Source organism: Uloborus diversus, chromosome 5 (genome assembly GCF_026930045.1).
Source record: "Uloborus diversus isolate 005 chromosome 5, Udiv.v.3.1, whole genome shotgun sequence".
NCBI classification, from domain to species: Eukaryota; Metazoa; Arthropoda; class Arachnida; order Araneae; family Uloboridae; genus Uloborus; species Uloborus diversus.
Genome location: NC_072735.1, coordinates 71,305,500 through 71,327,651, shown reverse-complemented (window position 1 = coordinate 71,327,651; position 22,152 = coordinate 71,305,500). Strand labels below are relative to the sequence as shown.

Sequence of the window (22,152 nt, the reverse complement as noted above, 5' to 3'; positions counted from 1 at the left end):
TGACTGCTTATTTCTAACTCTACAGTATAGGAGGAGATAAAATTTAGTACAAAGTGGTAGTATTCCCACTGAAATTTTTCTGATCCCTACATTAAAATGGGCCACTAAAATTGGCCCTACCATCATGGAATGTTCAAAATGTTTATGAATTTTTTTTTCTTTTAATATTTGCAAAAAAATACAGCTAGAATTTCTGAAAAACAACACTATTTTTCTTTGAGGTGGTTTGAGGTGTTTATTGTTATGTAAAATTTTACGGGTATATCTAAAAGTAAAATATTTGTTTTTATTTATTTTCCTGAAAAAGGAATGTTTCCCCTATAATATAACTTTTGTCAATTGTACGTACTGTTCCTCTGAAATGAAATGCTCCATTTTTAACAGACCTGAAAATTTCGCTTTTGATGTGTGTATCAATCCCTAACGTGTGGATGTTAGAGATTGTTAAACAGTGATTGTTTTGTGCAACATTATTTTGTCTTAATTTGAGCTCTTTACCTATTACTACTTGGAAATTAATCGAAAAATTTCAGATATTACTTGATATTCTCCTTTTGTATCGTTTTACAAAAGTTCAGTTTATGCTTGATTATGATTTTAAGTAAACATTTTAATTACATTTTATAATATTTGAATAAATTTAGTAAGATAAAAGTAAGTGATTTTAAAGATTTGGATAAAGTAGCAGATATTGCACAAGACACATCAAACCCAAACTTTTCCAATGTACATTTTACAAAAGGATGAAATAGTCAAATGATATTGGTATGTTTTTTCTCTCATTCAAAAATCTGATACTCTCACGCATAAAAAGCTTCGAACGCAATATCCCCTGCTCTAAAAAATTTGAATTTTAGTTCCTGGTATCATCTACATTTTATGATTTATGTGTTTTTATTGTAATTATAACTGCTTAGGCTTTTGTCGCTAAGCAGCAGTCACCACAAGAAGCCCCATCATCTTTGACTTTCTTAGCTGAAAACTTTTTCTATTGCTTTGAAAAGAAGGTGTTGTCAGCTTAATCAGGTAACTGATGAACGAATACCCCGCTTATATGAATAAAACCTCCTGGAACCGAATGTTTCCCCATTGACGTAATGTTAAAAATCCCCGCTTAATAAATTAATTTCTCCAGATAATTGAATAATATTATTCAGTTTTTGCAAAGATTTTTGCTAAGAATTTTTTGTAAAATAAATTAAAAATTAATTAAGTCTGAACAATTATTGACTTAAATATAAAATAATATTTTTTGTCACCAACGTACAAGAACACTGCATTCACATTTCATCAAGCATTTTCACTATTCTACCTTATTTCTTTTGTCATTGCCATTACCAAAAAAAAAAAAAAAAGGCTGCAATCGATATTTAAATGAAATTACTCAAATAAATACAATACATTTCAGATGATAGTAAATTAATAATTTTTTTCCGTAAAAGACGGCTGACAAGGAGGGATGAAAAGTTAGAAAAGTGTTCTTAAAACTCCTAACTCCTTGAGCAAGCAATTCACTATTATGGACTTTTACCAAAAAAAGCACTGAAAAAAGAGTTTATAACTCAAGTAGTAAGTTATATTTTTGTAATTTTCATGTGCACTTATAATATATATACAAAACTATTGTATTATTTTGTCATTCACTTAGCTTATTTCAAAAAAAAAAAAAACTATAACATTGATTATTTATATAGTTTTTGATTCATTATTACAGTGAAACCTCAATAAGTAGTCGACCGCTTAAGTTGGTCACTATGTTTAAGTGGTCATTTTTCTTTGCTCCCGACAAGATCTCATTCACAATAAATGTAAAATGATCCTTCTTTGCTGGTCACCAAATTTAATTTTACCCGATTAACTAGTCACTCAAAAATTGCTTTCCAAAATTCCTTTTCCTTATCCGATCTTAGAAAATAGTGTCGGACCTAGTTGAAAGGCTGATTGATAGTCATCTTCCTTGAAATCTCGATCCTCGGTTCTGGTCTTTCAAAGCATATTTCTTGCTGTGACCCTGCCGAGTGCTGAGAGTATGAATTAAACTCCTTCCAGCAAGACAGACAAAATCTAATACCTGGAGAAAGTCAGTATTAAATATCTATTCCAGAAACTACAGACACAAAATTTAAAGCTTGATGTATGTTAGAAGAGATTGTTATTTTCCATAAGCAATAACTTCATCAGTCAACATTGAAGGATTGTTTTAATGTACCGTAACTACATTAAAATAAGTTGTTATTAAGTAATGTATAAGTAAGAGAAAATAAAACAAAGTAACTATAATAAGAGAAAATAAAACAAAGTAACTATAATAAGAGAAAATAAAACAAAGTAACTATAATAAGAGAAAAAAAAACAAAGTAACTATAATTAGTATTTTCCCTCTTTTTAAAATTTCCACTAATTTATAGACATTGATTACATAAGCTATTGTTTTTCTCACAGAATTCTACTGCTATTCATAAATATTTGTAAGGCTTTTTTTTTTCCTCCTTCATTTCCCACTCCACATAAGTAGTCACTCCACATAAGTGGTCAAAAATTTTTTGTCCCTTGAGTGACGACTTAATGAGGTTTTACTGTATTACGTTTTTAGACAAATGTTGTCAATTTGTAAGATAGAGAATATTTCTCCCTTTAATCAAATACCCCGCTTAATCAAACATTTTTTGGAACCGAGGGTATTTGATTAAGCGAGGCCGACGGTACCTTATACATTAATCAAATATGTTTTCAATTTCATGTTTGAACCCAGTTAACCCCATATTATTTGAAGCATAAAACTTGGCAATTCCCCTTTTATAAGTTATTGTTTAGATATAAAGAAGCTAAGCGAACTATGAAGAGACATTTCGGTCCAATTGTTGCTTTTTTCTTGGGGAAGTGAAATAAAACTGTCCTATAAGTATGACACTAGATGCTCACAGAGGAGTGTTTATACCAAAAACCTGGCCAAAAGTCGAAAATGGAAAGTATGGTCAATCTTGAAATGAAATGGATTAATAATATTTATTTGATCATATATACGGAAAAATTATTTAATATCTATAATTTTTGGTTTTAATTATTCATCTTACACTATTTAAATGAAAATCTATTTTTATATGATAAAGTTTTTTTCATTCTGTCTATGGAAAATACTCTCAAGTAGTATATCCACATCCATTCATAGTGCAATTTTCATAATAGTTTTTTTTTTTTTTTTTAAATTTTGTTGTCTGTTGGGAGAAACTCAAATTTAACTTAATAAATGCAGAAATCAATGATGCATTAATTTCTCTGTTTTTGTTTGAAACTATCCTCATTGTGGGCATTACTAACTTTTTTTTTCAAAAAATCCTATAGTATGGTTTATATACGGCATTTATGGGATGCTTCATGTATACTATATTTGGAAGTTGCAAAGATCTAACAATTGGGCCTACAGCTATAATGTCTCTCATGACTGCAGAACATGCTACTGCTGGTGGTGTACCTTATGTCATTTTGATCACTTTTCTCTCTGGTTGCATTCAACTGGCAATGGGCATTTTAAATTTAGGTAAGTCTTACATGTTTTTTTAAACTTTTGCACGCTATTTCAATACATGTAACACTATGCAAAGATACTATAATTTTAAAAGATTGTTTTTCCTCCTCAAAAAATTCTCTAAAGATGAAATAATTTGTACATATGTATTGTTTAGAATGAGAATGGCTTAAGTCATCCTAACATACAAGCAAAACATCAATAGAATAGTTATTACTGGTCTATTTGTACATTGGTTGTAGTTTTGCCTTTTGTCCTCACTTATGCGCGGTAACTTACTACATATTATCCTATAATAGTTTTGATTATTAGAGGTGCCCATGAAGGAAGGTTGATGCCACTTACTGCACCATTGAAATATTTAGGAAGGGTTGTTTTCAGGATTACTTTTCACTATTAGAGGGGGGAGGTAGTTTAACTTTTGAAGAGGTGCACTATTGCTCTTGGGAAGGATGGAGGTGCATCCCTGGAGTTTTGTAAAAATTTCTTAAAGGAAATCAGAACTGCATAAATTTTAATTTCAAAAGAAAGATTTGTGTTTAAACATGGGTTATTTTTTTCTTAGGCATCAACTTTAATAAAAAGTTACTTGTAACTTGTTTTAAAGTAACTTCTAATGGCTTACACTCTGTCATTCTAACATTTACGATGGGTTTTCTGACAGAAAGTCAATTAAGTGCAATTACTGTTATGAGTAAATGATTCGCCTTCTGGAAGAAAATTCTGGCTGCTGATCCAATCAGCAAGCAACCTGGAAACTGATTTGTGCCACTGTCATTCTCACCTGAACAGCAGTTTCAGTTAGTGCACAATTTTAATGTATTTCTTGTGAACAATATATTTTAGTAACTGCTATATTGGTACACTTAATTGATTAACTAAAGAGTAACTCAAATCCATGCTTAACTAAAGGTATAAAACTTTTAACTTATTCTACAACTTTTTTTTCATATTACATGTTTTGTCTAAGATTATTTAGGTATTTTTTTGGTCTTATTTACTCTAATTAAGTACAGGATTTTGCTCTTTAATTGAACCTTTTCACTTATTTTAAAAAATTGGTAAAAATTTCGGTATTACTTATCTTGCCTTGATATCAATTTGGCTAGTTTATGAAGCAAGTCAACTTTTTATTGAAAAAACATAGGTACTTGTTTACTTAGCTTTGTTATTTACTCCACATTTTCTATTCCTCTGTGAAAAACTTGTAATTCTTGTATGTTATATGAAGTTGCAGCAGATTGTTTCAATTATCAACTGTATATGCATTTTGTTTAAAGTAACTAATTCAATTCTCTTTGGTATTTAAATGTTTTATTGTATGATCTAATATTCAAAAACATATTATTTAATACTAGCTTGAGTTAAACCCATTAATATGCATATTTATTTCAGGTTTTCTAGTCACTTTTATTTCATCATCTGTAGTTAGCGGTTTTACATCAGCAGCAGCAATAACAATTGCTACAACTCAGTTATCTGTAAGTTGATTACAATTTTCTACTAGTGTATTCAATTTTAATGCATGTATTTCTAATTGCTTCTATTTTTAGATTTTTTGACATAGATTTTGTATTTTAAAGTAATTATTAAAACAATAAGTCTAAGGTAAAACCAACTTTCAAAAGCTTATCCAAAATGAATTACAAAATTACATTGCCAAGAAGTGTGAAATATTGTACTGAAAAAAAGTTTCAAATCAGTATTCTAGCATTTGTTAATAATACTCTTGATTCAGCATATAACCTATTAATCAAACAGTTTTTATTTTGTGCCGATAAAAGAACATATGAAATATTCTAGTTGACTGGACAGACCACTGCCAATTAAATTTTGACAATGATAGAAGAAGAATTTTATGTCCTATTAACTACTGCAGTGGTCATGGATATGACAGTAACAGTAATATGACTGGAATTTACAAGGATATCCAGACATATATGCTGTCGTTGAACTCTAAATTCACAAGATATTTTAAACAATGCAGCATCAAAATATTTTTAAATTTTCTTAATTATTATTTAATTTCCTGAAAAAAAAATTTCAAATTTCTTTATTGTATACATTTTTTATTCACTGGATTTCAGTTAATGTTTTTGATACATTATTTATTCTAGGGTATATTTGGAATTTATTTTAAATCAGAGAGTTTTGCATCTGATATCTATCGTTTCTTTTTGGGAATTAAAGAAGGAAACATCAGGTGAGAATTGTGTTTTGTATTTCTGATTCTTTATTTGTATTTTAATAGCTATTAAAAATATTAATAAAAATCACTACAAAAGATGTCTCAAAATAGAGTTTTTTAAAGTTTATGAAATGTATGTGTCACTTGCAACTTTAGTTTTTTTTTTGCCCTTACGCCATGTTTACTTTATCTCTAAAAATGTTTTTCTTCTTTTAAACCTCTCTTAAAAAGGGGGACTTTTTTCCAGGGCTACACCAAAATCCTTTCTTTTTTAAAATTATTATAATTATTATTGAAGAACCACAGAATTTGGGGGAAGGGGGTTAAGACACTTATTCCAAATTCAGGAAAAAAAATTCTTTGTACTTGGTGATTACTTGTTTACAGCCATTCAAACTGGCCATTGTATAAGACGTAAAGTCAAACACCTGGATATCATATTACTTTCCCTAAGTCCCGAACTTATGGCATATTTCTTAATGTTAAGTAGCTCCATATTTGGTAACAGTATTGCATTGTGAAACTCTGGTTACAATGACACTTGTAGTTATTTAGACAGGATAAAATACTTCTTTACAATTGAAATGCTTTGAGCAAAATTAATGAAACATCTGGAAAGGTAATATTGTAAGAACTTCTAACAAATATTTGAGCCTTGTGTTATTATAGTCCATACTTGGCACCTATTGGAGCTATTGATGGGGGGGGGGAGTGTGTTCTGCTTGCAACAAGTTGTAGCCTTGGACATGAAGGTCGATAGAAAGAAATGCAAAGCCATGCTGTTGTGAACTGCTAAGCTTTAGATGGGTATGAGAGAGGAGTGATAAAATATCTTTGGATTGCTTAGGCAAGAGAATAGCTTATAGATTTTAAAGAAGGACTTGTGTGGGCTTTGATTAACCATATAAAAGTGCATTTTAAATTGAGCAAAATGTGTAATTAAATATACTCTGTCGCAAAAAAATATATGCACCTAGAAGAATTAGAGCCACAATCATTAATCTCGTCACAGATGCAGTTTGGTAGCCGATATGCAAATGATTAAAATTTCAGTGTCAATGAAACAAGGCTAAGCGCGCTGTAAGCATGTGAGTTGCACAGGTGGGAGAGTTCAAAAGCATGAGTACTTGTGCTATTCAGTTGAAACTGTTGACTTTGGTAGACTGTATTGTGACTTAAGATCCCTCTAAGATGTAACCGGTAGCAGTACAAACAGCTGACAGAGTTTGATAGGGGCCGTATAATAGGCCTCAGAGAAGTAGGCTGGTCAAACAGAAGTATTGGCCGCCACCTTGGTCGGAGTGATATGGTTGTTGCTCGGTGTTGGCAACAGTGGATCACGGAAGGGAGAGTCTACCGTCGTGGAGGGTCAGGGCGTCCCAGGAACACAAATACGAGGATCCTGCAATCAGAAGAGCGGTTACGTCGCCACCGACAATGTCTCTAGCATCGATTCAACGCCACTTAGCTCCTTTCAGGCATCTGGTGGTATCAAGGGAAACCATTAGGAGATGACTGGGGAAGTTGGCTTAAGGATCCGACATCCATTAAGATGCTTGCCACGGACCCCACATCACAGTCAATGTTGACTGGATTTTGCTGACCTCGGGTAGCTTGGAGTGTAACAGACTGGAGGCGTGTGATCTTCAATGATGAATCCCGATTCAGTCTCAGTGCTGAAGATCACCGTACAATGTGTGGGGAGGCACACCGGCCAGTGCTCCGATCCGGCATTTGTTGTCGAGCGGTATACAGCCATTTCACAAGGTGTGAGGTGTGTGTGGGGAGCGATTTCTTGGGACACATGATCACCTCTAAATGCTCTCCAAAGCACTTTAACAGCTCGCAGATAAGCGGACAGCATTTTAACACTGATTGCTCTGCCTATGCTATCAAGTCGCCCAGGTGCCATTTATCAGCAGGACAATGCTCGTCCACATACTGCGTGAATCTCTCAACATTGTCTTCTGGGATATGACGTACAAGTCAGGTCACCAGACCTTTCGCCAATAGAGCATGTCTGGGACGTGCTGGGAAGGCAACTGCAGCCATCCCGGGATACAGGGGAGTTAACAATGCAAAGAATATGGCATGATCTTTTGCAGGGGCTCATAAGTGACCTAATTGATTCGATACCACGTCGTGTTTCGACTTGTATAGCTGCCAGAGGTGGCTTTATTACTTACTGATTTGTAACCTTTTGCCAACCTTCCTTTCTATCGACCTTCATGTTCATAACCTTTTGCATGCTGTAACTGCTTAATAAAATTATCTTTTATTCTAAATTTTCCTTATACACTACATGCCTGCCAAGTTTCGTGAGTGTAGCTCAATTTCTTCTGTGTGCATATATTTTTTTGGGATAAAGTGTATTTGGTTGGGAAATACATTGAGTCTTGATTCATGAATATTTTTAAGTGCAAACCCATTTTTTGCAAAAGGGAGGGGGGGATTTTTCTAGAAGTTAAGATTGCAATGTGTTTAGTCGTTACTGGATTTGAATTACTGCTTAGATTTTTAAAACTAATAATTTTGATTTCAGATATTGGGATATGGCTGTAGGATTGTTCAGTGTATTCTTCCTACTGGCACTTAAAGTAGGTTTTTTACATAATGAATAAGAATACAAGTACTTTAATCAACTGCAATTACTTTTATCTTATTTGACCTCTAATGCATTATGTTTTTCTGTTATGTCCAGTATGCAAACAGAGTCAAAATGAGCTGTTGCTCTGAAATGTGTAAAAGAATAACTGAAATAGTGTTGAAAACATTCGGTACTGGTAAGTATTTTATTATATGCTAATGTCATTCTTAAAAGTTTTATGCAAATGTTTGCTGCTTTTGTGCAACTTTCTTTTTTGGAAAATATCTTTTTGGCACATAAAATTTGTTTTAACATACTTTTTTTTTCTATAACATAGGTTTTAAAGCATTGTTGTTTTTCTTTTATTTATGTGTAGTATATAGTTTATTCGATAATTTATAAAATCCATATAAATAAAATAAAGAATATATGTGTGTGTATGTTCCCTATACAAACCCTCAATTTACGTCGAATCTCAATCAAATTTGATAGGGAGGTACTTCTGTGCCCCCGGGGGGTATTGCTAATACAGTACCCAACCATTTGAATATAAGGACCTGAAAATGGCATTAAATGACTCTTGCTACCCAAAATAATTATAGGTTTGTCTCGATTTTAGTTTAATTGGAAAGGTTGCAAAAAATACCTATTTAGAAGAATTCCTGCCTTTGGATTTGAAACCACAAAGTTTTTTTTTTACTTCAGTTCTTAAAATCTTTTACTCCATGCTCTGTAGCTGCTATTCACCATTAAAATTCAATGCTCTTTTTTACAGCCTACAGAAGCCAAAGGAATGTGTATGTAATAATTGAGCCCTTCTGCTCTTAAAATGATTGATCCTATAAAGACTGAAATTGTAAAAACTGAGGGAAAGGTTGGTTTATCCGTAGAATTAACTGGAGCACTTGCCTTGCTTTTTTACCATCACCTTCTTAAGGATGCATTTATCACCAACTGTATTGTAGATTCATATTACACGTTAATTCAGTACTTATGGAGTTAAATAATTAAATTTAAACAATAAAAGCAATCTATTTGATTCGGGAAAACCTCATTTATCAGCCTGAACACTTAAATTTGAACTAAGTTCGCTGTCGTCTACTCGGTATTCAACTATTTCTCATCGGGGCTCCTATACTGAAAAATTTGTGACCACATCACTGTTAGTTACAACCTTCAACAACCTATAACATATTCAAAAATATATTAAGACAATTCTGTTTCAATTTTGTGTGTGTGTTTTATGAATGGGAATTTGCATTGTGAAGCAATCCAGTGGCTGTTATGATGAACAAAATAATTAACTAAAGTTATTAAATTTATTATATTAATTAAATAAGTTTTGCAAATAATATAAACTAGACTCTCAGATGTCAATTTGATTGGAATTCGCAGATTCCAAAAGCATAAATGTCGAGTGCATATACTTCTGCCCAAGAAAATAAAAAGTATTGAGAGATTACAAATAATGGTAAGCATAAAATTATTGATAATAAAATTCAAATTATGAGATAACAAATTATGGTACTATTGTAAATTTGTATGAGATTACAAATCTTTGGTAAATATTAGATTACAAATAATGGTAAGCATAAAGTTATTGATTATAGAATTCATTCTTTAACAAAACTCAATATAAACGTTAAAGGTTCATGCACAAGCTAATTGTGACACCTGTTTGTTTTATCAATTAATTTAGAGATAAGTTGAATTGAGTTGGAGAACAGGACTTAATGGTTTTTATAACCAATAAATACCGAAGCATTAATTCAAATTTTGAGTCAAGTGAATTAAGCCCCCGATACCACTTTTTCTTGCTTATATTGAAACTTATTTGCATTGTCCTATTTTCAATGTGTGTGATATTTTATGTCTCTGTCTCTCTTTTTCTCCATCAGTACACTTAATGCATACTCATGTTTTTTAAAGAAAAAGCTGATATTTATTTTAATTTTTATTCAATTAGTATGCATGTTTTTGAAATAATAAAATTGCTTTACTTAAAAGAGCTCTACTTTAGTGCTTGAAAAGGTGGAACTAATTGTTGTTTTTTTTCTTTATTTCAGCAAGGAATGCTTTATTGGTAATTTTATTCACTGGTATTGCAGCGATATTGCTTTCATATGATATCAATGCGTTAACATTGAATCCAAGTGTTAAACCTGGTCTTCCATCATTTGCGTTTCCTGAATTTGAATTTAACTATTTTAATAATGCCACAAATCAAACGGTCCATAAAGGATTTTTAGAAGTTATAAAAGTAAGAAAGTGACTGAAATTTTCTGTTTCTGTTAGTTACTGAAAATATTTGTAAACTCCTGGCATAACAAATTTTCTCATGTGCATATTAGGCTTTATCTTTAATATTATGTAGAAAATTTCTTAATGTCTAAGGGGAATTTCTAAATATTCTATGCATATAAAACCAGTATGGGGAAGCTAAGAAAAGATCTCATTACAACTCATCAATTGACACCTTTTGTGAATTAACCAATGATTGCACATTGCAGTTGAAACATGTCACATGTTAGATATAGCTGATGTGATTCAACGTATAGTGCTTTCAAGGAATGAAACTGAAATAACTGAAAAAACTGGCACTTTGTTTAATTAGCAGATTTAGCCATAAACTTTTATTTTAAACGACTAACGTGTTTTTGCTTCAAAAAGCTAATGTATCTCTCTTAATTTCACAAAATTGTTTAAAAAATAACTGATTAACCAACGCTTGATCAGCACAGAAATAGGCAGATTGAAATGTATAAATAAAAATTTGTTTGCATCACATTTTTTCCTTTGCAAACGAATTTGAATTTATTAATTAGCTGTAACATACTTTTGCTCAAAAACTATTGATTAACATAAGAATCATCTATCCAATTTCGTAATTCCTGTATTAAAGAGTTAAGAAGGGTCATTGGAGCTAGACTAGAAACTTTAATGACCAGTGAGCAAGTGCAGCAATCTTAATGGGACTGCCTCACCAGTTCTGGGGGTTGGGAAACATTAATGAGCAGGGGGCAGAGCCCACTAATCAAATATAATGCTAGAAATTATTATACAAGTTATGATGTATCAATTAGAATTATGATTGAATTGTCATTAAAATGAAGAGTACATCACTTAATGCAACTTTGATTAATGCTGACCGTCCCAGAATATGGTTAAAAATTTAAATATCTTGGTTTACATGCCATTAATACTTTATCTTAGCAACTTGTCTAAATTTATGTTACATTATTTTGTTTTCAAATAGAAATGAATATAAAACCTATCTCTCTTTAATAGAGAGCTATAGGTTTTTTTATTATTATTTTTGACTGATCTTTCTTTATTTTTCAATTATTTTAACTTAATTATCTTTTTTATGTAGGAGATGGGATCTGGAGTTGCAGTAATTCCTCTTTTAAGTATATTAGAAGCCATTGCTATTGCTAAATCTTTTGGTATGTTCTTTGTATTTACAAAGTAATTTGTGAATTAAAAGAATTTTATACCTATCTGCATTTACAGATTCGGTGCAAAGTTTATGCATTTTAACTGTTTTTCCCATTTTGTTACATGTTTCTACCTGATTGCATCTTCTTTGTAACACATGCTCATTTTCGTCTACTATGAGATTCTACCCCTTAGACCTCAAAACCTTGGAGCTGAGGATTATTTTCTACCCCCCTTTCTATATTTTATCTACTCTTCCCGAGGGACTCCCATTTGATTTGTCATGAGTGATAGAAACAAGGGGCCCTCAGGGGTGATGTCTAAACTTGCATGTGCATCTTTTTTCTAGGTATTTTCGAAAATTTCTATCCTTTTGCAGCTGGGTTAGTTCAGTCTACATCATTTGAAAAAATTAGCCTCAGTTTTTACCAAACTTAACAAACGTATAGTTTTTTTTAAATTTTTAGAAACTTAGTTTTGTCTAATAAGTATTAAGGACATTTAGAATGGCCATATATTTTTGAAGTTGAGGAATTCTATTGCTCTGAAAACAATGAGGCAGGAGTCTGAAAAATTTGGGAGTTACTCAAATGTAGGACTTATTTTTAGGTTTCTTAAAGTTTTGATAATCATATCAGTTAATAAAAACAAAGGTTCTTGAAGAAAAAAAACATCATTTTGTTTGTTCTGGATTCTTTTCGGTTATTGTTATCAATCGGTTAATGTTATCAAACTCTATTTGTCCCAAAGTGATCACATTAAGATGCGCCTACTGTGTTTAATCCGTATGCAATTTTTAGCTCTTTTGTGCATTTTTATGAACCTTGTTGACGTTTTAGCTGTAGTTGAAGTGTATGCAAATGTTATTGATATTTTAAAGCCATTGCGTACAATTGCAACAATTTTTAATACCCCATCTATTTTCACTGAATCACATTTTACATACAATACAATATTTTTGAAGCAAAAGACAATTTTTATCTGCTTTACCACTCTTTTTACACCTTTTTTTCGATTATCCATGATTTTGGTTATCCATGGTACTGGTGCCACACAATTCCGCGGATAATTGGGAATGTACTGCATTTATTTTCAATAAGAAACTTCAACTAAAAAAAAGTCAGAAATTGATTATTTTCTAAAATTCATTATTAATGACAATTGGTTAGTCAATAACACAGGATGCTAAAAGGATCCTTAGAGTTCAAAGCAAAAATGAAATTGAAGACTCATAGAAACCAACATGAAAAACATGAGACATTTCGCTGAAAAGTAGAAATTTTTCGGACAATTAGAGATTACTTGCAAAATCGTAGATTATGCAGGTTCCTGCATCGTTTTATATTTTGTATATTCTTAGGTATATACAGTAATCTCTCTCTAGCTGAACATTTCCTAATTTGAACACCTGATATTCTGAACACATTTTGATGGTCCCTGCTATCGCATATCCCAGTCTTCCTCTATAATGAATACTCCATAATCTGAACACTTTTGTTCAGTTCCATGAGTGTTCATAATAGAGAGAATCTACTGTATATATATTAGTTCAAATATTTGTATGTACATCTGCCTACTTTTTTATCAGTTAAATTTTCTGTAAAAAATTATAGCAGTTGGTGAATATTTCTTCATTTCTGTAATATTTTCTTTGTCCATTCGTTAATTTTGAAGTATTTCTGTTAACTGTAATGTATTTAACTGCAAGAAAAATTAATTCATAACCATTTAGTTTAAGTTATTGTTCTCTTTCTTCTCTATTTCTAGATTTTTTTTTAATTTGTGTACATTGTTTTTCATATTCTCACAATTTGTGGTTTCTGTAAAAATTCAGAGTGTAAATAAAAATTTACGTATATCACAAATAGAGGTTTATACATAAAGGAGACATTGACTACAAGAGATATTTTCTTTCTTTTATTTTCTTTTTTTCCCTTTTCCATAAAAATTCTAAGAAAACAATCAAGCAACATTTGCAATTTTAATGGTGTGTTCTAATCAAAATAAATGCTGATAGTATTTTTATAAACCTGATTATATTTATTTCTTGTAACATTTGTCACCATTTGTTTAATGTTGAAATGATTTTTCTGATTGTTTTACTGAATGTTTGCACTTTTCTGCTGTAATTAATTATTGCATTATGTATTTATTTATTGCTTAAACTTTTATGTAGCCAAAGGCAAGAAAATTGATGCAACTCAGGAAATGATAGCTATTGGTAAGTTCTTTCTTCCTACATTTCATTTAATTAAATGGATAAATGCTCTAAAATTTGTTAAACCTTGGATACATCCTTTGAATATGTGGTTTGTTTTGGGGAAATGATTAGTTTCTTTTCTCAAGACAACGAAAAGCTCTTGCAAACTCAAAACCCAATGTGATGTTTAAAAAACACTTAAATTTTTGACAGTTTTTTAAAATTTTAAGTAGAGCTTGTTAAGACTTGAAAGTCACACGTCTCCTGGTGATGTTAGGCAACTTGCTTTGGCGACTACGTCAGTTTACAGGAAAAACTCATTGAGTCAGGGTTCGTACGGGTCATGGAAATCCTGGAAAGTCATGGGAAAAAAATAAACAAATTTCAGACCTGGAAAAGTTATGAAAAATTAATATTTTCATAAAAGTCATGGAAATTTATTTCAAGTCATGAAAAAATGTCTTGGGCAGTAAGAAAGCAACAATTACTAAAAGAGCGCTAGAAAATTGAGTGATTTAGTAATATTGCATATAAATTGAACGATCTCAAAAACAAATCCGAGTTTTGGAATCCAATTTCATCCGCTTCTGTAACAGCCGCTCACCTTTTTTTATGATGTGATTTTACTACTGGGGCATTACTAATTTTGAAACCACCATTATTTTCAGTACTTCTTATATTTTATATTCTGTAGCAGTTGATTCACACTTTCTTGATTTTGCCACACTCCCTCAAAAAGTGTAATTCAATTGTATCCGAGTTCGTTTTAACTACTTGTAAAAAGTTCATTATTAAATTCTTCAGAGTTTATCTTGATATGTTGAAGGTTTTAAAATGAAGACTTTAGTCAGGCAATAAAACATAGAAATAGGGGAATTCTAATACTCTAAAACAGTAGTGCCCAACATATAGCTCACAAAACTGATCCTTTTAGCCAGCTGGAATATCTGGTTTGGAAAAATGCATTTACTGTAAAAAGTGGCTTTACTTTAATGAACGAATTGGCTGTCCAGTTACATGAGTGATTAGATGCACTATTGACCTCAAAGGGCAGTGATTTTATGAAATAAATTTATTATTTTAAACTTATTCAATTTTTATCCCATTCATTACTATTCTGTCCTATTTATTAAATATTTATTAGACATTTAAACATCAGTGTATTGCATTCATTATATTTTTATTTTACTTAAATTTATGTGATGAAGACAAATAAGAATAATTTATTACTTTCAGCAGTATGCACTGATATTTTTTTCAGTCACAAGTAAGTGCTCCAATGAGATAATCGCACTCATGTAAAAGTTTTTCTAATGCCCATTTCCGAAAAAATTGGCAAGTTTGACATTAAATAGTACTACTGTCTTCATGCAACAACATACCCAATTATTTTAGACACTTGTAAACACCCCCTCAAACTGTTAAAAACCATCTCTTAACTAACTGTACATTACTGTCTCTTACATAAAGAACTGAATGTTTACTTGTATTTTAAAAAAAAAACGTTTTATTCAACATAAAATACTGCTACGATGTACAAAATCAATGATTAATGGGAAAGAAAGAAAAAATAAACTGGTATACGGTAGACACAGTATATAGTAAGAAAAGCAAATACATCTTTAGTTGTACTGTACAGTCGATCAATTAATGATATTCGTACACAATACATGAGCAGTTTCCATTTTCATAAATTTTTGCAAGACACTACTCGGTGAATTTTTACGGATTTCCTTTTCTTGACTTGTAATTGTATGTACGGAAGAATCACTCATACCTAATTCTCGTGCTACCTTCAACGCATTTTTTAGTTGACCATCAGCTTTTCAAGAAGCTCTAGCTTTTCTTTAATTGTCATGAAACTTTCTCTTTTTATCTTCACAAACTTTAGATGAAACAGCGCTCTTAGGTGTCATTATATTTCATTAACTTTCGCATTTAAAATGAAAAGGGAACTTCTACTCTCAGTGATGGTAAAAGGATAAAGATACATTCATGAAAAAAAATTTTTTAGTAACCAATAACAAAGCTGATACGAACACACCACGATTCCCTTCCGAGAATTTTCGTGTTGCGGTGAGGAATTCGCGTTAGGTCTGAATACTGGAGAAAAAATTGTGTTTATAGCTATTTCGCATAAGTAGCGCGAGTCAAATGTTTTCCTTTGGGATTTTGAATGCGGCGAGCTGCCTTCATTGTTTTCATACTTCTTTGGTACACGTTGATTCCGAGGAAGGGAAGGATCATCATTTTGTGAAGGTTTTCTTTTAAACACGATTCCCAAAAGTATTCAAAACTATCACGCCTCCCATTTTATATACAAATCAAACTCTCATACATATTTTTCCAGATCAGCAACACTTAGGTGAGCGCGCCGCAGCGCTGCCCACCGGCAACAGACTTGACCCGTAAGTTCGCGCACTGGGACAAATTTTTACTGTACTCGCAGCACTGTAACACTATCATCATTCGCACCACTCGTTTTCAGTTAACCTGCTTACACAACCGTAATAAATATTTGTTTTAACTCATTACTGAATATATTTTACAAGGTAAACTATCTTCAAACAAGGAAAATAAAAGATAAATTTATGAGTTTGGAAAGCATAATGTAACTTAAAATTTTCTTGATTTATTGGGGGGGCTATGCCCCCTCAAAAAGATTTTTGAGGGGGCTCGGGCCCCCTCAAGCCCCATGGAGTCGGCGCCACTGTAATAAACAGTATGTGAAGCACAAATTAGTGTTAATTTATTAGAAAAAGTATCATATTGTTGCCTCAGAGCAGCAATAAAACATCTAACCCCAGAAACAATAGTAAGATATCCTACTGTTGCTCTGAGGCGACGATGTGTTGAATTTGTTTAGAAGAACAGGTAATAGGTTGTCCCATAATTATAGGCAATTTATAAATTATGTTTAAGGTTGAGAAACAAAGTTACAAATCTGAATAAAAAATTCTGATTCTGTTACCTCTGATTACATCAAACACGTGGTTTTACTTTGAAGTTTCAATTTTAGCATTATCTATGGAGGGAGCTCATAATGTTTTGTACCATGCTTGCTCTATCGCTCATTTAAAATCCTTGGTCAAAAAATTTTTGCTCCCATTTTCATATAATTTTTTGCTAGATGTTTCCCCACGTTTTCCATTAGATATAAGTATGAACTAAAGCGATAGCTAGTTCATGACACAGATCATTTCCATGTTGAACTAGATATTTGTTGTGTTAAGAACATGAGTAAACGCTTTATTTGCTGAAGTACACCGATTGGTCCTCCCAGCAAATTCTGCATTAGAATAAAATGACCCTCTAATATTTGCCAGTAGTCGTGAGACTCTTTTTTACTACAAATTACCAAAGATGCTTGTCCATTGAATTGGAAAGCATCCAAAGTTATTACTAATCCTCCATCTTTCTGTACACTAAAATTTATACTCATTATGTCTATCAAGCTCTCCTTTTTCTCATTGCTAAATATTGTTGACAGCCATTTGTCACCATAGGAAATCATTTTTTTTAAACCCAATTTAAACTTACAATTTTGGGGTGGTTTTCGATATAATCTACTAACATTTTTGGTGATTTGTTGCAAAAAAAAAAAGAGTTTTCTCTACTATTAGCAAATGTTAGAGGACATTTTATTCCAATACAGGTTTCGCTGTGAGGACCAAACTGTATTTCAACAAGAGAAAGTGCTTACTCATGTGTCTAACTCAACAAATATATAGTTCAACATGAATAATATGAATGTCATTGACAGGCCTTCGCGAAAAAGTTTGCTATTGTGAGTAGTTTTTCCATATTGTTATATTTAAGGTTTCAGAAAAGACTTTTGTAACTCTAAATTTCATGCACATAATTTTTTTATTTATGTTGTTTTATGTAGTGATACATATGAAGCAAAAGTTAACATTTCATGCATTATTATTGTTATTTATTTTTCTGATTCCTTACTTTTTACAACTTCTTGTGCTTTGTTTTTTTTTTAAGTTTAGCTCTTTTAGTCTTTCTTCACTGTAAATGCTTAATGTATATTTTTATTATTTATTTATTTATTTAGTTTTTGTTTTTAAAAAGTGAATATTATTTATTTTTTTAAGATAGCTTCAAAAAAAAATCTTGAATTCCTTTTATATTTCAAGAATTTTAAAAACCATGCTTTTCAAAATTGAGGTAAAATAATTTAAGTTCGACATATTTTGTAACTATAAAAATTGTTTTTTTAATATTGAGTGTGTCTAGGAATAATAATTTACAGAAAATTGTTCCTTAAAACATTATAAAAAAAGCAACTTATTGTTTTTGTATTTTTTAGGTGTGTGTAATATAATGGGATCTTTTGTTGGATCATACCCTTCAACAGGTAGTTTTTCTAGGTAGTTTTTTTCTTTTTATCTTCATAAATTTTTTGTTACTTTGAACTTGCTAAAGTATTTCATTTACTTATCTTTATTAATTTAATCTTCTTTATTTTTAGAACTGCCATTAACTACAGTAGTGGTGTGAGGACAACAGCAGGTGGCATAGTTACTGGTAAAAATATTTTTTGATTTTTTTTGATTTTTTAATTTTATTGTAATTAAAAAAAACTCCTTTTCTCCTAAATTATTTGTCATATTAAAGAGTGGTTTATTTTGAAATTCATATTTCTTTTTTCATCTCCTAGATCAGCTGTTCCCAACCGGGGGTTCGCGATAAAAATATTGTAATGGCAGAGTTTTAATGTGCCTGTTTCTGATGAAGTTTCATGCTCAAGCGATTTCAAGCAAATTTTGCTCCTTTTTCATTCATTTGCCTCTTGCACATTTGATACTCTTCGCTTGAAAATATTTGCATACTTCCCGATATATTTTACATTTAAATAATTTAGTCTGTCAATTGCAAAGTGCCGGTTTTAGCGCTTCCATTGACAATGATACGTGATAGCTCTGAAGCTTCAATGTAGATCTGATCTATGAAAAAGATCTACATATGAATACAATGTCCTCAGATGAAAGAATTTGAAAACGTTCATTTCCTCAGAAGCTTTTGATCAGAAAGATTGCTTAAACTTGATGAAAACATTGCATGGAGCATATACGAGCGTCTAAAATATTTTGATGTTTAATTCCTTTACCATTTGAGTCTGACGAAGAGCTATTGCTCTTCTCTTGGGTTGAGTCAAAAATGCATAGAAGTGTGATCACGCTGTTGTTTGTTGCTGTAATTTTCACACTGCATAGACTACATCTGAGCTTTATTGTCAAAAAAGGGAAAGAATGGCTAGCAACCCAAAAACACCACAAGAAGTATGAAAGCTTTATTACAATAGAAAATTTTTGTGGTTAAAAGTTTGGCAGTGTGAGGTTTATGCAGTAAAAAAAAAATCAATGTAATTTAAACGTGCAACTTAATTTGCGCTATATGTAAACAAGGAATTTATGAAATTTCTGTAGAAAATTTCTCTTGTAGTGAATAAGTTTAACAATATTTGATTGGTTAAAAATTACCTTTTGTGTAAAAATTAGAGTAAATGCGTATATTGAAAATAGACCCTTCTATTATTTTTCGATATACTCCGTTTACTCCACACTTATATCATAATTACAAGAAAATTCTTCCGCAATCAAACGATTAATGTAAGTAGTAAATCTTTATCAAACATTAAGGCTCACAGTCCTTTTCAAGAAGACTTAAACCTAGGTCTTTCTCATTTTACTGTAAGAAAAAGTTCATTTAGTTAATCTGAGAGTTGAAAGGTATTTTAAAGACCATTCTTTAATTGACTTCTTATTTAGAGATAATAGAGATAAATGTACCTTAGGGTCAGAAAAGTTTCAGCCAAACTTTGAGCCTCTTTGTTCCACAACTATCCCATTTTCATAATTTTTTCAAAGTTGATTGAAGTTCAACACAGAATAATCACTGTGTTTATTTTTTGGTGAATTTGTTTTGCATAATTTTTTTAGCGATCATTTTAGTTTGTAACAATATTTGCAATTCTATATTTTTCAATTATGTTTTTGTCTTTGTTATAAACTATGCAGCAGCATCAAACTGAAAAAAATCTCAAAAATTTTATTGTCTATGTGTAGTTGTGTGCGCACGTTTTTTTTTTTTTTGCTTGTTACTTATTACCTAGTACCCAAGGGGTTCGCCAACTTCTTTCAGAGTTTGGAAGTGGTTTTCAAGAAGGAAGAGGTTGGGAACCGCTGTTCTAGATGAATTTGCTCATTTCTTCTTGGTAATTTTATTTTTGTTAAGATATGAGACAAAACACACAAATGAGATTTGTGAAGTACAAATTAACATAAGAATATGATAAACCTGAAATGAACCACAGTATATCATGTTTTTTTCCCCCTCTCTATAACAAACTTAGCAAAAAGTACTTAGGCAAATATGCAAATTATGTTCATATTTGTTGAGTAACGCAAATAAATTAACAATGCTACATGATTTGTTAATGAATGTTTTAAGAAAATTTTACTAACTGAGATCTTAAAATATTTTGAGTATAGAAATAATATTTTTAAAAATGTCTCTCAAATGACTGAAAATTACAGCAGCAAAGTTTTTCCATAATTACAGCTTTTTTAAATAATTTTTCTTTTAATGTTCTAATTTGAGGGGAGGGGGGGGGGGGTCATTTAAATAAACACATTATTTTTGTGTTTTGTTTTTGAGCTTATGTTTTTTCAGTGTTTAAATCTTGAGGAATGAAGGAAATATAAATGGCAGTCAAATGGAAAGAATATTTTATTACTAAATGCAGTGCTGAATTTGGAGGGGGTACACAGTGCCGTATTTACGTATGGGCCCAGGGCAGCATGATGAATGGGACGGCACTTTTTCCCATATTCCATTTTTTAACCAAAAAGACTTTTTTTTTAGTCATAAGGCCACAGGAGTAGCCTTTCATGGGCTCTTTCATAGGATGACCAACCAATTTTATATTTACATACTAACTGCACATATAATTGCCTGTTTTGCACCTAAAATCAATTTTAAATTGTAATTTGCTAACTGTATAACAGTACATTACTATTATTACATTACACTTAGTAATATCTGAAACTTCAGAAACTTCTGTTATTTTTATTGACATTCTTATAAATAATCTTTGGGAGTAAAAAAATTAATTAAATAAAAATATCATCAATTAAAAAAAGTAAATGAAGCACTATAATGAAATGCTTCAAGACGATAATTATTATTACTTAGAATTAGCGACTATAATTTGAGTTTAATGTTGATTATTATTATTGCATTTCAAATTTGATTTTGACCAGATTTCATTAAAAAAATGATTTAAATGAAAAAAAAGCTGATTCAAATTTAAAAAAATCAGATTTATGTATTAAAAAGAAATCGTGATCCCCCCCCCCCCCCCAACTCTGTAATTTAACACAAATACAGGGCCGCCAGTTTCAAAAGCCCGGGGCGGCTTCACATCCAAATACGCCTCTGGGGGGACATATGGGAATGCTGCTCTCCAAAGTGTTTGAATTTTAATTTAATTTTTTTTTTTTTCTTATATTATGAAGAAAGAGGGCACATTTTTGTGTGTTTATATGTTCGAGGTAATCTCTGGAACCACTGCACCCATTTGAAAAATTCTTTCACTATATGAAAGGTGCTTTCTTACTGAGTAACATAGGCTATAATTTGAAAACATCCGATAAATAGTTCTTTTTTTATTCAAATTTAGGCCCAAATTTCACGTAAGTTGCCTATTATTGGCTATTAAGGGGTGAGAAATTACTTGCACATATTAATATTATATATCGTTAAAAAGGGTAGAATTTTCTGCGTTCTAAACAATTTATTTCAATGCTCTAACTTAATTACGGCGGGTAGTAATTTGCATTTTTAGCTCGAACTTTTTTAGGCTTAGCAGAAACTTAGGCACTACTTTCTTTATTAAATCTATCAATAAAAAGTGAAGGAATTGTCCCGCAGTTTTCTTTTTGACAGCATTGGAAAAAAGCGACATTTTTTACTCCAGAAATATCTCCATCTTTGGTCGAAAAAATAACCTTCTATCTCCAAAGGAAAAAAAGTTACAAGCCGTTAAAAATAAAGTTTGAATAAATCTAATCTCCAATAAAATTAATGATGTTTTGTTTCGCATTGCCATCTTTATGTCTTTTAGTTTCGCTTCATTTTAATTTCTTAAAGGTTCACAAACTTGGCGCCACTTAATTATAAGCAATGGGGAAATGTTTTCG

General features: G+C 31.2%; 1 protein-coding gene across 1 annotated transcript in view; it reads left to right on the top strand.

The window, feature by feature from the left end:
- Positions 1 to 22,152, top strand: part of LOC129223055 (sodium-independent sulfate anion transporter-like) — a gene marked incomplete in the record, with an annotated part of 130,798 nt that overhangs the window by 64,749 nt on the left and 43,897 nt on the right. The window contains 10 exon segments of the mRNA XM_054857620.1: positions 3,343 to 3,538; positions 4,922 to 5,007; positions 5,644 to 5,729; positions 8,257 to 8,311; positions 8,416 to 8,497; positions 10,368 to 10,561; positions 11,675 to 11,747; positions 13,916 to 13,960; positions 18,258 to 18,318; positions 18,420 to 18,475. Of these exon segments, the coding sequence (XP_054713595.1) occupies positions 3,343 to 3,538; positions 4,922 to 5,007; positions 5,644 to 5,729; positions 8,257 to 8,311; positions 8,416 to 8,497; positions 10,368 to 10,561; positions 11,675 to 11,747; positions 13,916 to 13,960; positions 18,258 to 18,318; positions 18,420 to 18,475 (934 nt within the window).